This window comes from Melospiza georgiana, chromosome 1, assembly GCF_028018845.1.
Source record: "Melospiza georgiana isolate bMelGeo1 chromosome 1, bMelGeo1.pri, whole genome shotgun sequence".
NCBI lineage: Eukaryota > Metazoa > Chordata > Aves > Passeriformes > Passerellidae > Melospiza > Melospiza georgiana.
In genome coordinates this window covers 67,767,097-67,783,646 of record NC_080430.1, presented here as the reverse complement: position 1 = coordinate 67,783,646, position 16,550 = coordinate 67,767,097, and the positions used below count along the sequence as shown (strand labels likewise).

At 45.5% G+C, this 16,550-nt stretch overlaps 1 protein-coding gene across 1 annotated transcript in view; it reads right to left on the bottom strand.

Moving 5' to 3' along the window:
- NEDD9 (neural precursor cell expressed, developmentally down-regulated 9) overlaps nucleotides 1-9,566 on the bottom strand; it is a 37,151-nt gene extending 27,585 nt beyond the window's left edge. The window contains exon 1 of the mRNA XM_058023739.1: nucleotides 9,525-9,566. Coding sequence (XP_057879722.1) covers nucleotides 9,525-9,536 — 12 coding nt within the window. The 5' untranslated portion in view covers nucleotides 9,537-9,566. The remainder of the gene's footprint in view (nucleotides 1-9,524) is intronic.
- Nucleotides 9,567-16,550: the final 6,984 nt, after the last annotated feature.

Below are 16,550 nucleotides of genomic sequence, written 5' to 3'. Positions count from 1 at the left end.
GGGGCAATGTCTGTGAACAAACCAGTAGCTTAATTTTGGTTGGATGACTTTTAGTTATCCATCTCATAATATTTTTGATACAGATTCCCATCTTTTAGATTTCTTAAAAATGAATGACTGGTATTCCAAAGTAAGCTTAAACATTTACATACCCTTGTAGGGCTGCATTAGGCCCAGCAGTAATGATCTGCCTGTGAGATAAAAGGATTGTTCTGAAAACCCTGTAAAAAGTTTTATTCTGAGATACACCATTTGCCTACAAGCAGGACTCATAGAAGAGAGGAAAATTTTAGCTCTATTGTGCCTTCTGACAGAAGGGTTTCAGTGCAAGAGTCATTGGACAGTTTAACTTTGGTTCTTTTCTCCTTTTCTATTTCTCACTGTCACTGCCCCTGGAATAAAGCATTCATTGTGCTGTGCTGGCAAGGAAAGCAACTCTTGAGGCACAGCAGGTAACAGGTCTATCTGTAACAAGCAACCTATCACAAAGGCTACTTAACAGAAGTCGACAGAGGTCACTGAATAAGACATTCAGCTTTGAAAAAATGTCTTTGCTGGTGTGCTCAAACCTGGAAGAAGGCAGTGTGAACAGCAAAGGCAGTACCTGATACACACAAAGCTGCCCTGGTATGTTCCTGGGCAGGTCCCTGTGGGCAGTGACATGGGGAATGGACCATGGAATGGCAACGCTTGGCCACAACAGCCCCCATCCATGTACAGCCCTGAAACAACTCATTGCCAGCAACAAGTGTGTGCAGGCTTTTGCTCTTTATGTCAAGATGAAGTGTGCAGCTACAGACAGGCGGCAGGAAGTGCTACCACAGCCCCTATCAAAGAGCCTCTGCACTAGCAGGGTGTCACAGCTACCACAGCTGCAGCAGCAGAAAGGCCCCGAGCACCCAGCTTGAGCGTGGCTCTGGAACTCTGAGCTCCTTTGGCTTTCCCAGCTGATGACAAAATAAGGAGCCCAGCTGCAAGTGCTCACCATGGTAATGCTTCAGTTCACTCCTCAGGCAAAGCTCATAGCTCTGCTTTTCAGGCACTCTTTTGCTTTCTAACACCAAAACCCACAAGCTTTTGGTTTAGCAAAGATACTTCTCTGGTCAAGTGCTGCTCACCCAAACAATTCCAACTGGTGCTCCAGCCTGTGTGAATAAAATACTTCACAATTCTCCACTGAGTGCATCAGCTTATTGCCATGCCTGATGTTTCCCAATGGAAAAGTGAGTTGAAAAGAAAGATTTCTGGCTCCGTATCTATTGAGAGCAACAAAATGATAATTCTGCATTGGCAAGAAGGGAAAAAAAACCCCAGGCTGTCTCTGTTTGCTCAGACGATATTCTTTCATCTGTTGACTGAGTTTTGGTTTATTGGCTTGCCCAGTTTTGTATCAGTTCGAGGGGCAAACAAAGGCAATCACAGAAACATAACATCCTAGGTGTTAAATAAGCTGTTCCTGACGCCGCCAGGGCTGTACCCCATCCCAAACCCCACGTGCATGGCACAGAGCAGGAGGAGCTCAAGGGGAGCGGGGCGCTCCCTTTCCCTGCGTGCAGCCAGCGGGACAGGCGGTCCTGGCTCCGCAGGCAGGGGACACGGCTGGGACAATGCTCCTTTGGGACAACAGCCCGGGACAACAGCCTGGCACCGAGCAGGCACCGCTGGGCTGGCACACCACCCACCCTGCGATGCTGCCATCGCGGGCGTCACACACGGAGCGCGACAGAAACACCTAGAGCCGGGCAGAGCGCTGATCCACTCATGGCATGTTCCTCTCATTCCTCTCATTCCCCCTGAACTCCTGGGGTTGGACAGGAGTGCCGGAATAGCATTCTCTTTACTCTCTCTGGGATTACAAATCACATCCCCTGACTTACCTTCAAGATCTATTAATATTTTGGGAAATTCCACCACACCTAACTCACTAAGCTTTCTGTATATGCTTCACCCTCGTAACTGGTTTCCTTTCCCCCCACCCAAGGAAGGGTGTGATCTCGTTCCATGACTTTAAAAGGCCTTTTCAAATCTGTCTCAGGGCTGTGTGCCTTTTGTGACATCAACAGGGAGAGAGGAAAAAAAAAATCAAGCATGCAAACAATACCCTTAGAGTAAATATGATCTCACTGTGATTAAACCACAGTACATCAGAATCAAAAAGCAGATGTAAAACTTAACCTCTTTCCCTCAGGCAAGCAATTAAAAACTTAATGAAAGGAGATCGGATGTTAAATGCTAAAGAATTGAAGAAGCAGAGCAGAAGGGGGAAAAAAAAGTACGGAAAGAAAGAATCCCAAAACGTGTGTTTTGAGTTCTCAGTTTTCCACTTTCTGGCATTTGTGAGCAGTCCTCTCCCAGACAAAGTTTCCTTAAAAAAAAACAACAAACCCAAACCCTCCTTCCAAAATTAACCCTTCCTTCTGCGGCTCTGGGGAAACAATTCCCACTTGATTGTCAGGAAACCACAGCTATGTAGACACAGGACCTCAGCATTGCCACCAACTCACTTGTTTGACGGCTTCAGCTTTAAAAGCATGTTTTTTGATTTTTTTTTTTAAAGTCTAGAACCTCGATGAACTAGGGCATGTTCTTCTTCCCCCAGGTCTCTCAAAAAAAAAAAATTCATTAGAAGGGAAAGCCATCCTACTCTGTCACTTCAGTGTCACCATCTGGGATACTACACAGCAGCTACAATTTGGGATGCCCTGAGAGTCCAGCCAACTAAAGAAAAGCAAGCTCAGGAACTCCTCTTTCCAGGCTGCTTCCAGCCCTCAGCAGGCTGGTGGGACAGGAGGCACATTGCCTGTGAATGAGAATTCCAGGGGAGCCAAGCCTGGCTGGCAGCTGATGTTTGCCAGGTCCAGTCAGAGCCATCTCCATCCTACAGGTAGTGGCCAAAAGTCACCAAGCCTCCCAGAACAGCTCAATTTTGGCAAGCTGACATTTTCTGGGTAAGTGTACCCCCAGAGAAGAGGGGTGGTGAAGGTGCAAATGAGTTTTAAGCAATTCTGGTTACTCTGCTCAATCTCAGGCTGAAGCTCAACTTCAGCTTCATCATGTAAGATCTTGATCTTGTGAGAGATTGGTTTAGGCAGTTCCTGGGCTGCAAATAAAATGAAGCAGTATAAAAAGACAGACAGAAAACAAAAGAAGATATCTGCTTGTAAATACGCCCTTCTGTAGCAGTAAAAATTGGTTTATTACCCTAAGCAATTTAACGGGATGTAAGGTCCACAGGACAAGGGCATTCATGACACCACCTACTGCTAGCTGTATCTTAAACAGAGTGCACACTTCTGGTTGTCTTGTTCTTAACCCTTTGGATCAGAAACTTCTTTAGAGAGAATTATTGATTTTTTTAATGGTCTGTATCTTCCTCTCTCTGTCTTCAGCTAAGCAGGTCATTTGCTGGAAGAACTGAGATTTGGTCCTAGGCTCCTTCAGCATTTCCTAAGATTTGCTGTTACCAAATGATTTATGGTATTGCTAAAATTTTCAACCTTGCTGTTGATGAGGCCTGCTTAAGAAAGGGCTTCTGATGTGCTGACTTGCATTCCTGTAGAGTAAACCCATTCTCATTTCTCTTCCTTTTCTGGCAGGCTGATCCACTCTGACTGTGAAGAAAGTGTTTTCAAAACCAACATAAAAATGGAAAGGTGAGAATAGGCCTCATCCCTATAGACAAAAAAATATACAATTTTTGTCATGCTATGCACTTGTGTTTCTAGGAGTGTGAACTATAGCTTTAGCAGCCCTGTTTCATGTCAAACACAAACTACGTCCAAATCTGCTGTGGAAAAATGAGCTCCTTAAAATTAAGACAGTTTCCACTACTGTAATGTCTAGACCAAAAGGCAAAAGAAAACGGGCACTTGCCAAGAGCAGGCTGCGATAATCAGGCAATAATACGCAGAGGCTGCACTCTGAGCTGTGTAAAGTGACCCAGCTTCACTGGTGCTGAGAGCTGCAGCCATTTACAGGCAGAAGTGCCTCTACATGCAGCTTTTCTTAGCAGTGGCCTGACTTAATAAACATTGCTCAATACCTGCCATAAATACTGTTTTCATAGTCTGATCTAGCCCACTGAAGGCTCGGCATAAAGCACCTTTCAGGGGCCACTGCTCTAACAGGAGATGTCCACTGCTTTCATGGATGCTCAGAGAGCATCTGTTATGTAAAGAAGCCTCTTCAAAAGTGACTTAGGCATTTGTGATTCCAAATGTCACTGAAAGTGGTTTCCTAGAGAGGCGTGTGGACTTTTATGTCCTAAGAAGTTCAGCTACTTGTCTCCATCAAGTGCACCCAGAAATGGGAACAGTGCAAGATAAGGGTCCTCCACAAGTGCTGCAGCCAAGGCTGAGACTGTGCATACTCCTCTTAAGCACTCATGGTGCTTTAAAAATGGAATTAAACTCTGGACCCTGGGAGACAGATGGGTTCCTAATTGCTACTGGTATGAATGGGATTTAAATACTTAAAATGCTGTAATAAGTTAGTCCAAATAAAATAAGCATGGCAAGAGTGACTTCCCATTGGCCCTTAAGTGACCTAAGCAGATCTATTGTGTGCAGAAGGCACTCCCATGCCCTTAACACCTTTGATAACAGCAATAGGACGTGTAGGAAGCTCTGTGCTCCTGGTTTTCTACTTTTCTAGATGCACCTGGCCTTGCTGCAATTACTCTGGTACTTATAACAGAGCACAGGCAATACACAAATACAAACTTCTCCTCAGACACCACACACAGGAGTTCAGTGTTCAGTGATCAGGTATCAGTGCAAGTATAGTCTTCTAACCCCACTTGTTGCTGGGCTTGAGATGGTAAGATTCCAAAGATGAGTTTGTCTGCAGTCTTAGGAACTTTAGCAAGTTCCCAATAACACTTCATGAGACTTCTCTGATGTCTAGACTATATTCTGCAAAACAGCAGAGTTCTGCAGCCTAAGACAATAACCATTGAAATGTGCTTTCATTTTTCCTTTGCAGAAGATGTTTCCATAAAGTCTTACTATTAGACAGCTTTCCTGCTCTCTGATCCGATAGGTCCCCCTGGATGAGGTATTTTGATAGTATGGCACTGTTTGGAATCAGTAGAGTTGAGTCAAGATACCTTTAGGCCAAGTAATAGTCTAACATGCAACCTGCAACCTCCTGCAGGACCTTAAAAGCAAAAGTAAAACCATCCCAGACAAGTATCTAATGCCTCTTGCTCTATCTAGAATCAAACTGAATTGGGACAATCAAATAAATACGGAAGGCTGTTCGTTTGGTAGTTCTGCTTCCCCATCAAACACTAGGAACTACTGGACAGAGACAGATTAGGCTGCCAGTTTCTGATTCAACAGATTCACAGCTACATAACTCAGGAGCAGCTGGTAGCATAAAAAGACAGAAGTTTAGAAATCAGGTTAAAAAACTGCTTGCTGTTGGCTGCAATGCTTTGTGATGGCTCTTATTCTTCCTCTGAAATAAGCCCTGTAACATCTCTAAGCCTCAGCAGCTCCATATAAAACAGAATTAGAAGCACTCTGCTGTCCCACCAAGACTTTGGTAGGGCAAGTGGACACAACTGTTGGAGTTTCTCAACTACCCTGGGATACTGGGGCACTCTCCTCTATTAAGTATACAAATATAAATCTACAGGGGGAGTATGGGAGGTGAAGGAGGGCACACAGAGGCGACAGCCAGAACATGAAATTGACAGTGGCCCTCCAAACTTTTTGAAGGGGACAGTCGTTCCGGCTACATCTCACTGGTGCTGCTGCTGACGTGGGCCTGGCCCTGCTAGGCCTCAGCCACCTCATCCTGCAGGTGCACAGGTGAGAGAAAAATCATGAAACTTCCATTCTAAACCCATGGCAGTAAGAGAGACAGCACAAACTTGGACAGGTTTTCCCCTTGTCAGTTTGTTCTTCTCCTAACTACATTTTACAAGACTTTACAGTTCTTATTTACTTCTGAGTTTGACTGCCACCCTGTGATTGCTGAGATACTGGAAATAAAAAGTGAAACGAAGAGGAAGAAGGAATAAATGAAACAGAGAGGATTTGGTTAATAAAGTACAGACAGTTCTTTTCCTTTTACATGGTCCAGCACTCAAAGTCTTTCATTGCCAGGGTTACAAGCAGCTTTTCACAAGCACTTCTGGTTGGGAATATTGTATTTCTTCCCAGGGACACTATTTTGTTTGTCTTGGCGTGTAGACATTGTAATCAAGTCTATATATTACAGGACTGTGCCTTAGCACAAATGGCAGGCATTTCGAACCCTATTTAGGTTTCTTCCTTGCCCAACAAATTATCTAAAAATAGATAATCAAGACCTCATACTTTACATCTACGTCATTCCTTTTGGCTTAAATGAGGTAAGGAATGCAGGGTTTTTTTCTTCTCCTCTTTCACTGTTTGGAAGTTTTAGTAAGCAGACAAGTCCCCTTTTCTTCCATCCTTCCCCCTCTTATTTTGTCTTCCATGTGAACAGCCACCCAGCTACAAAAGCCTTGTTATGATAATGTCTTCTCCCTTTTGCTTCTGTTGCACTTTTATTGCCTGAGATAAGAGCGCAGGAACCGGGGGCCAGATACACCCTCTCCCATCCATGTCCCTCCCTCATCATGGAAACCCACTGGAATTTCTGTTGCTACAGAGTACATTGTAGCTAGCTGTAAGTGCTCCATCCTTGGAGTCACAGCCTGTGTTTGGTTCCAGAAAAGGCTGACCCTACTCCAGACTACAGAACACTGGAATGGAGTCCTGTGAGAACTTGATGGGGTGCAGTTTTGTTGTACATGGGGATTTAGCTCAAAAGCAAGCTGTTGTCCTCAAAGAGCTGAGGTGCTGCCCTCATGCAACTGCACCCCTGCAGGAATTACTTCTGAAAGCAGCTCTTAGACAAACAAGACTAAGAAATGCTCCAAACCAACAGAAGTATTTCTTATGCTTAACCTTTCCCATCTTTCCATAGCTCAGCTAAAATAACTTCTGTGTTCTCAGGCTTTTAAGCAGTACATGAATGGGACAGCAGGACCTGACCTGGGGTTAAGTTTCTCTTTGCTTTAAATAGTCACAGAATCACTGAATTTCACACAGTGTGCAAAAGCTAGACAGTGGTGTAGAGACATATTTAAGGTAAAATTCTGAACTTGCTTAAGTCCACAGGGATTTTCCCTTTCAGAGGATTCAGACTTGAGTGCTAAGATGGAAAAATGCAATGGACAATAAAAGAAGCTTAGATAAAGGAAGAGAGAGAGGGAAAAAGTTTTGAAAATGTCTCAATAAAAAATGTATAGATTGTGTACCAAAAGGATTTCTAGACCAGAAATGACCTTGGGTTTAGTCACACTGAAAGCAAAGTCATGAGTGATGGAGAGACATATTCAGGGTCTCACCCATGAATCAGTTCCTGTTCTGTCCTACTGTTAAAACTCTGAATTAAACTACAACGAGCATTTCAATAATTTCTTCAAATGAGGCCTTACAGACTATCACAATGAAAGGAAGGAATGACAGGCCCCAGTATAACACTGGGAGCAGGTAAACAGAGCCAAATCCGCACCTGGATGCTAAGCCTGCTCTGAAGTGATGATATATCCTCAGGCAGGCCATTAACATTCTTCATTCCTTTATTTCATGTGTACAATAAAAAAAAATAATGTTTTTCTATAGGAAGATAAAAGAAAGAGAGAAAATACAGAAAGAACAAAAGAACAAAGACCGAATGTGCAGGTATTTCCTTTGTGTATTACTCTAGGGATAAGAAATAGATCTAAGAATGTTTGTCCCAGTTAAACACTGTAACTACTTTACATTTCCCAGGGAAAGTAAACACTGTAATCCAGCAAGAAGGTTTTTGAGGCCAAACCCCTCATTCTTCTCTTTTTATTTATTTATTTTTAATGGCTTGTTCTTTCTCTGTCTAGTCTTCTCTGTCTAGAATTACATCATCACAAACCAAATCCAAAATCCTCATTCCCACAATACAGGGCAAAGGAAACATTACAGAGCAGGGAAGACTTCCCCCTTTTGAGCCACCTTATCTGTCCCTATTCTTGCAGGGCCACTGGCCTACATGCAAGAAATCAGGAAGCTGTATAACTATGCAGGACCTTTATTTTGCTACTGGGATACAAGTGCTCCTTGTCCCTGGGCAGCCTGAAAGCAGTTTGTGAGCTTTGGACTAACAGCGACACTGCTCTTCTACCCTCAAGTGCCTGATGTTTTCTGCTCAGAGTAACACCTTCTCTAGGCAGGTATAAAGTCTACCTGGGCTGATCAGAGGTGGAGCAGATAGAGGAGAACAGATAAAATTCATCTCAGACTTCCAATCAGTCAGTTGTTTGAGACAGGATTTAAAAAAAAAAAAAAAAGCCATGAGCTCCACCTCAAAATTGTGAAAGCCACGGATTACCTTTGTCAACCCACATCTCCACATCTATCACAATTTCTTTTCCCTTGTCTTTCCATGAGATGGAGAAACTGGCAGCTACTTTGGAAACTTAACTCTGACCTTTCCCAAAGTTTGGCTTGAGAGACTCTGAAAACTTGGACTCAGCTCAGAGATGTACAGAGGAGCACAAAAATCCCTGTACGTTTACCTGAGTATCACTGTACTTCTCACACACACTGCCACTCCATCAGCACCCTTCCACACCACAATGCCTCACTTTAGTACAGAGATGGACTTCACTTCCAAAGCAACTCAGTCTCCAAGTAAGTATATAGCGTGTGACATTTCCAAAATCACCTTTTTATTGACGCTGAAGTTATTTTTGGCAGGGCAAGGAAAGTTTTTCCTTCCCTCCCCCTTTTTTTCCAATCGCACAAGATTACGGTATGTCTGTACAGTAATCTAATGCCCCGTGGGCAATTCTGTACCTTGCCCAGACGTTTTTGAGTAATATTAGGACAAAAGGCTCCACATTTGTGTCTTTTGGGAAAAAAACAAAAAAACCAACCAACCACAACCCCCTCTGGTAAAAAGTCGCTAAAAGTGATTATTGAATAAGCGGGGATGATAGGAATTAGTATGGGGGATAGGCTACCCATGTTTTAAAAATGCTAGGGGTTTTTTTTCCCCCCTCGCTTGTGATCCATCAAACAGACCGCACCGTGATGAGGAAACATCCACAAGCGCCTGGAAGGAGGTGAATGAGCTCCCGGGAATATCGGGGTACCTGTCCCAAACGCGCCTGGCCATCACGCACCGCGATCCCGGGCTCACCCCGTTGTTCAGAGCCAGCACCAGCGGGAAAAGCGAGAGGAGCTCCTTCTCCCGCACCGCCAACACTGCCACAGCACCCGGGGGTCCCCGCAGCCCGACCCCTCCGCTGCGCCCTCGTTTCCCACTCCGCGCGGGCACCTTCCCGGGCTCTGCGCCCCGAGGCAGCGCAGCGGCAGGCAAAAGGGAGACCTGGCCGCCCCGCGGGCACAGGCTGGCCTTGAGGGGGTGCGGAGGGGAGCCCCGAGCGGCCGGGCCCGGCCCGCAGTGCAGTGCGGGTGGCGGTGCGGGCTCGCTGCCCCCGCGCTCACCTTGTACTTCATGGCTGCGCCGCCTCCGCGCCCCGCCGCATCCCCGCGCGCTCTGCGCGCCCCGCCGCGCGCCGCCCCGCCAGCCCAGCGCGCTCATTTGCATAGCACCGCCCTCATTTGCATGGCGCTAGAGCACGAGCCGGCCCCGCCCCCGCACCCCCTCCCCCCCCCCCCCCCGGCGTCCGGACCGCGGTGGCGCCGGCGGGGCCGCGAGTTCGAGACCGGGCGCGGCGCCTTCCGCCGCTTCACTCCGCCGATGGCCGGGGAGAGAGAGCCCCGCAGAGCGAGGGCTGGCGGCCCTGCTCCCAGGGACCCCGCCATGCCTTTTCAGAGCTGCTCGCCTTCACTTTTCCCCGGCGGAAAGGGACCTGGGGGCACACGTTGACAACGGGTGAACAGGAGCCAGCGTGTGCCCAGGGAGGCCGATGGCATCCTGACCTGGATCAGCACTAGTGTGGCCAGCAGCGGTCCACAGGGCAGTTATCCCTTGTACTGGGCACTGGTGAGACCACACTTCACGTCCTGTGTCCACTTCTGGACCTCTCACTGAAAGACCTTGAGGTGCCGGAGCAGGTCCAGAGAAGGGCAACGGAGCTGGTGATGGGTCTGGAGCACAAGTCCTGTGAAGGAAGACTGGAGGAGCTTGGGGGTGTTTAGCCTGGAGAAAAAGAGGCTAGTGGGGGCCCTTGACACTCTCTAGCCTGACATGACGTTGTACCCAGGTGGGGTTTGGTCTCTCCTCCCAGAGAGCCAGCAACAGGACAGGAGGACATAGCCTCAAGATGTCCAGGGGATGTTCAGGTTGGACATAAGGAAGAATATTTTCATGCAAAGGGTGGGTAAGCCATTGGAATCCGCTGCCTAGGGAGGTGATTGAGTCACCAACCCTGCAAATGTCAAGAAACAGCTGGACATGGCACTTAATGCCATGGCCTAGTTGACAAGGTGGTGTTTGGTCAAGAGTTGGACTCCATGATCTCAGAGACTTTTTCCAGCCTAACGGATTCTGTGAACCTTTTCTGTCCATCCCTCCCAGAGGCATTTTTCTCACGTGCAGCTCTTAGAGGTGCTGAACACTGCCTTGTTCATGTCTTTGCAATTATTTTTGTTCTCACTCATCCTCAGAAGATGATCTTTGTCAACTACTACTGCTCAAATCAATCTGCCAAGTGTTGGCTTTGCCTGGCTGCAATTTTAACGCTGATTAGACTCCAGAGGCCAAGAATGCTTTAATGGCCTGGAGATGTCCATTATAAAGAGTGACCATTGTAAATAAGGATTATTTGGAAGAGAGTAATAATTAACTCTGGTATCTTAGAAGCAAGAAAGAGCAGGTAAAATAGACGTGTGGTGATCCTCCATGCTTTTCAAGATAGATCTCTTAATCAGGCATGATTAATATGGTGCACATAATAGGAATCTTTGTGTATGGGACATACTCCAGCTTGTTTAGAGGAACAGGAAATAAATTCTCTCCTTTTTGCCCGAGCTGAATCTTACCCAACATTTTTAGGACACAGATGGACTCAAGGCTATTTCTGGTGGCCTAAGGAAAAATAGCAAAGAATAATCTTGTACTAGCAGATTACAAACAAAACTACATTCCATAGTACAATGTTATCCCTAAATTCTCATGTGACTAATCCTCTAGAGAGGGATCCTATTGCTAAAATGGCTTCTTGACTGATAAAGAATGTCATACTTTTATCTGCAATCTCCTCTGTTCTCCAGTTCCAGCATAAAATATGTGGCTCTACAAATGTGTACTCTACAAATTTACTAATTGAATACAAAAATGCTTTTTTTTCCCTTATGCTGTCTTCTTGACTGCACATGCTGTAATAGCTCATGGCTGTGTATCCCTGTCAGTACAAAAGAAGTCTCAGAAATTTGTGAGAAGGACAAGCTCCTGCTTTCTGAGCCACTGTGGCTGGGCTGTAGCTTTGCTGCTCCAACCCCTTGTAGGGGTTTTTCTCTGGGCCTTTCTTTCCATTTTTGTTGTTGCTGTTGATTCTTCTGATTTCCCAAGAAGAAACGTGAGACAGATGATATTTTATGTGCACTGGGTTTAGGGCAGGGCTGTTTCAAGTGCAGCATCAAAATAAATGTGAGTAGTTTCAAGAGACTAGAACTCACTTGTGTGCTGTGTCCTTAGACACCTTAATTAAGAAAGGAATTCCTCCAGTGATTATGTATAACCAGCTTACTATTAAGAGAGTGCAAATCTCTTTGGAGCATTTCTTAATTGAAGAGTTAAGAATCAAAGAAACACTGTTTTTCTTTTCGCATGTTTTTGCTCTTCATACTCCAAGTAGAAAATTACTTTTAGATACAGAGGATGCAATGGCTAAGGTGTTAGTGTGATATTGGACTAGCATCCAGATCTCCTTCCTTGAATAAACTCTGTTTAATCTCTTCCCATGGCACGATTACCGTGAAGATAAATGCATTAAGTACTGTAGAACCACGTCAGCAAGAACCAAATAAGTACTGGAGACAAAAATAAGTAACATAATATTTCTGACTTCACCTATATTTAAACTCAGAGAGCATCTGGTTTCCAGTCATCCCACCAATAGTGGTGCTTTTCTTGTAATTGGTGTTTTTTCAGAATGCTTTACAATCACATTATGAAACCTAAGCACATTTGAGAAGCTGTGCCTTCTGCTATTATTTTAGCTTGCACTGCTTTTAATGTGTTTAAAAAGTCCCTGACTGATTTTAATATGAGGCAACAGATGTGTCAGTATGAAATTCTGGTTGGAGTGTTCCTGCGCGTGTATTGTTTTGCCTTTATCGCTCTCCACAACTCTAATTAAATACTTTTACTTAGATGCCACTGGAATGACACTTTGGGCACAAACCCCCAAAGTCTGTCAGTGTTGTACTTTACAGTACTTTACAGTGCTGTCAGTAGCTGTACTTCATAACTCTGAAGGAGCAGGCACAGGAACTGGTATTTTATGGGGAGAAAAATAGACTGCCATCGCTCAGCACTGCGCGGCAAAGTCCCCACTGCTCGTTTTATTCACCCTCCCTGCCCCTCTCTCACCTACTGCATTTCCCCTCAGGGAGTTTTTAATTTCCCCCAGGGTGGAACACTCCCACTCATAGGGACACTCGCAGCAGAGCCGGCAGCATGGCGGAGCTCTGTGGTCTATCACAGATATCGGGAATTGGATATACCTTGAAAGAGGGATTTGTAAACGTGATCTGCTGAGCTCCTTGCTTTGCTGTACGAAGCTGGGATTGCAGCAGGCACGTCTGTGGTTGGTGCAAGCGCCCCACTGCTCTTGGTGACCTTGGCGGCGGGCGTGCCTTTGCTGTGCAATATTGTATTTCACGCACAGCCTAGGGAAGTTTTGAGGCGGTTGCCTTGGATAATCAGCTCAATTATACAATGCAACTTGCTGATGAGGAAGCTGGGACCAGGCATTACTGATGTCTGTGTTTCAGGCAACTTGAGCTCTATTGCCAGGATTTATAACTACAAGGTCCCATTGAAGTTCTCAGGAGGGTAATTCATGTAGTGTGCCTTTTTTGCTTCACAGCACAGCAATGGCCTGATTCACTGCCTCATATTTATTCCACTGCAATTCTAGCAGAGTAGCAAATGGGTTCTGTGACTTCGTCTTGTGCCTCTGTCAGTGGCTTTTGTTTATTTCCTTGCTTTTGCTGAGGGCAATTAATATTACTCTCTGCTCATTTGGGCAACCTACTGCTTGTATCCTGCTCTCATACCCCATCCTGCTGAGCCTATTGCGCGCTTTATGTCCAATCATGTCTCTGCTCTGTGTCTTCCCGCTGCCCTCCTGGCTGCCAGCTGGGGTGCTGAGGTGTTTGGGAGGTGGTAGCAGGTGAAGTTATCCCACGGGGCAGCCACAGGGATTGCTTATCAGCTGGGCTCTGCGGCTGGCCTGCCCCAGCCCTCGGCATGCAGCACGGAGCAGAGCTGCCAGAGGGCTGGGGAGGGAATACCCGCTGAAGCACAGCAGCCAGCTATCACCTTGTGACAATTGATAGAGGAACACGAGACAGATATCCTGCTCTGAAGGGTTACTCAAACAAAAATCCCCTTGTTCCCGTTTCCCCATTGACACAATCTGAGAAAAGAGAGACACAGCAGAGTGTCTCCCTCACAGTTGAGAGAGTCTTTTCAGGAAGGGTCTGTGAGCTCTGTGTTTGGGAAACATTGAGCTGTCTTTTTTCTTTTTCCCCCCTCTTCACAAAGGCTTAACTATCTCTTGGATAATGTTGTGCGGCATCTGCATTTCTTCTTGCTGTGATACTTGGCCAGGGGGTTTGGATTAAAATGAATTTAGTTATAGTGCCACTGCACTTTCTGAGCATAGGAGTAATAATTAGCTTCATGTCCTGTCACCTATGTAATACTACCCAGGCTGGTTCAGCAGATATGAAGGGGATGGAATTTTTTCAGTGCAGAATGGTTTTGTGCACGCACTCAAGAGTGGTGGAATTTGCTTGTTTGGATATATCTGTTAAAAAAGATGAAACGCTCTTGTTTTCTGAGAGGAGCGTTAACAGAAGTTCACCACTGACACAGGCAGGATTCTGTGTCTGTCTGCATAGAGAGGCTCCCTCTCCCACCTCACTAAGAGATAACAAGAAAAAGATTTTGTTCTCACCCAAAGAATGGAATATTTTGCATTTCAGCAAACCAAAACAAAGTCTGCTTGATTGTTCTTTGAGCAGTGATGGAAATATTTTTAAGCAAATGTTCTATTCTATTTAACAGTATGAGAAATCTGTCCTGACAGATGGAGGAGTGGGTACAGTCATTGTAGTGGTGAGATTTAAATGCAAGGGTCAAATTATGAGAATAAAAATTGTGACATAGAATTATCTTCTTAAATTTGCCTGTGCTTTGCCATTTTAAGATGCCTAAGATGCCTTTTAACCACAGGGTTAGTTCACTTGCCTTGCTTTAGAGTTCTACATTTACTTTAATATATACTAACTAATCTTACAGGCATCCCACCTCCTTTCACAATAAAGCACAAAAGCTGTTCACATTCTTGAGAAGGGCATTTTATGCAGTGTTTCATCAGGAATTGCTCATTTAACTTTGTAAGTCAACCATCAAGGCCCTGTTTAGTGCCCCTCCTTCAGATAAGGGGAATAAATGCAGCTCCTTCTATCCTCTCTGTTTTGCTTCAAATGCCAGCCAGAAAGAAACATACTGGTGTTCCTCCCACCCAAAAGGTTTTGAAAGTGAATCCAGCCTTTGTTAGCTTGAGAAATCATGGAAGGCAGTTGGAATTTAGATATTCTGGCACTGGCTGTCACTAAGCCACCAGACTGACTCAGTGAATAAAACCTGAAAACTTTGTTCAGTTAAAACAAAAAACCAAAAAAACAAAAAAAAAAAAAAAAAAAAAAAAAAAACAAAAAAAAAAAAAAAAAAAGGAAAAAAAGGGTGGGCATAAATACCACTACAATTTTCATTTGTTATGAGAAGCAAGCAGTCACTTTCTCAGGGGAGAATGGACAAGGGAAAGGGAAACAGTGGAATGGCTATTAAAACAGCATGAGGGACACATCTTTCTCTGGAGAAAAGAAAAGTAATGTAAAATTTAAAAGAAGTAAATTTATCTCTGTTCCAGCACTGGAAATCAGTGCCACAGAAATTATTCTCATCAATGGCAAGCTGAACACGAGCCAGCAGTGCCCTGGCAGCCAGGAGGGCCAGCCCTGGCCTGGGGGGCATCAGGCACAGCATGGCCAGGCAGGCAAGGGAGGGGATTGTCCTGCTCTGCTCTGAGCTGGGGCAGCCTCACCTCCAGTGCTGGGGGCAGTTCTGGGAGGCACAAGCAAAGAAAAAGGACATGGGTACAAAGAAAACATAGAGCTCTTAGAAACCATCCAAAGGAGGGCCATGAGGATGGTGAAGGGCCTTGAGGGGAAACCGTGTGAGGAGCAGCTGAGGTGACTTGGTCTGTTCAGCCTGGAAAGGAGGACACTGAGGACAGACCTCATGCAGTTACAACTTCCTCATGAGGGGAAGAGGAGGGGCAGGCACTGATCTTTTCCCTCTGGTGACCAGTGACAGGGCACGAGGGAATGGTGTGAAACTGTGTCAGAGGAAGTTCAGGTTGGATATTTGTCCTAGGGTGACTTTATGATGCTTTTATCCCCAATTGTCTGTTCTGTTTATGCTGCACCTTTTAGACTGGTTCTGAGAGCAAAGAGGGGGAAAAGAAGTGTGGAGTTTGTTTGCAGAAGCTCCACTTTCTCCCACACATTCTCTCTCATGGACTGTGTTGTCCGCAGCATGGACAGTGGGAGAGAGCTCTCCTTTGCTTTTTAGTCAGTTTTTTTAGCTAGCTGAGGCAGAGAAGTTCCCTGGACTGTGGCTTTTCTTTTTCCTGGAACTAATCAGCTCTGCTCTGGACTGAAAACCCAGAAAATCATCGGGAGCTCGCACCTGTGGCCCACCTGGGCCTGGGACACGGCATTTTCCAGCTCAGGAAGGACTGATAAGAGACTGAGTGAGCCAAGCTACACCCCATGAAAAGGACTTTCTGAACTTGCCATCTCTTCAGAAGAGCAAGAGATTTTATTGTGTAATATTATTTGGGGTTTTATGCTTGTGAATACTTTACTTATTGAATAAACAGGTTTTTTCCACTTTTCTCCAAGGAAATCTTTTCCTGAACCAGTTGGGGGAGGGGCCGCTTGAATCTGCTTTCTAGAGAGACCCCTTTGGAAGTTTCCTCCCAAATTTGCCATGACCAAGGCCAATATTAGACAAAGGTTTTTCACCCAGAGAGTGGTTGGGCACTAGAACTGGCTCCCTAGGGAGGTGGTCACAGCATCAGGCCTGACAGAGTTCAAGAAGCATTTGGGCAATGCTCTTGGGCGCATGGAGTGACCCTTGGGGTGTGCTATGCAGGGCCAGGAGATGGACTCAATGATCCAAATCAGCAAATTCTGTGGTTCTGTGGAAAGATTTTCCAGATCCGTGCAGCAGCTCCCCATGGAGATGGCTGGTGTGGAGCACTTGAG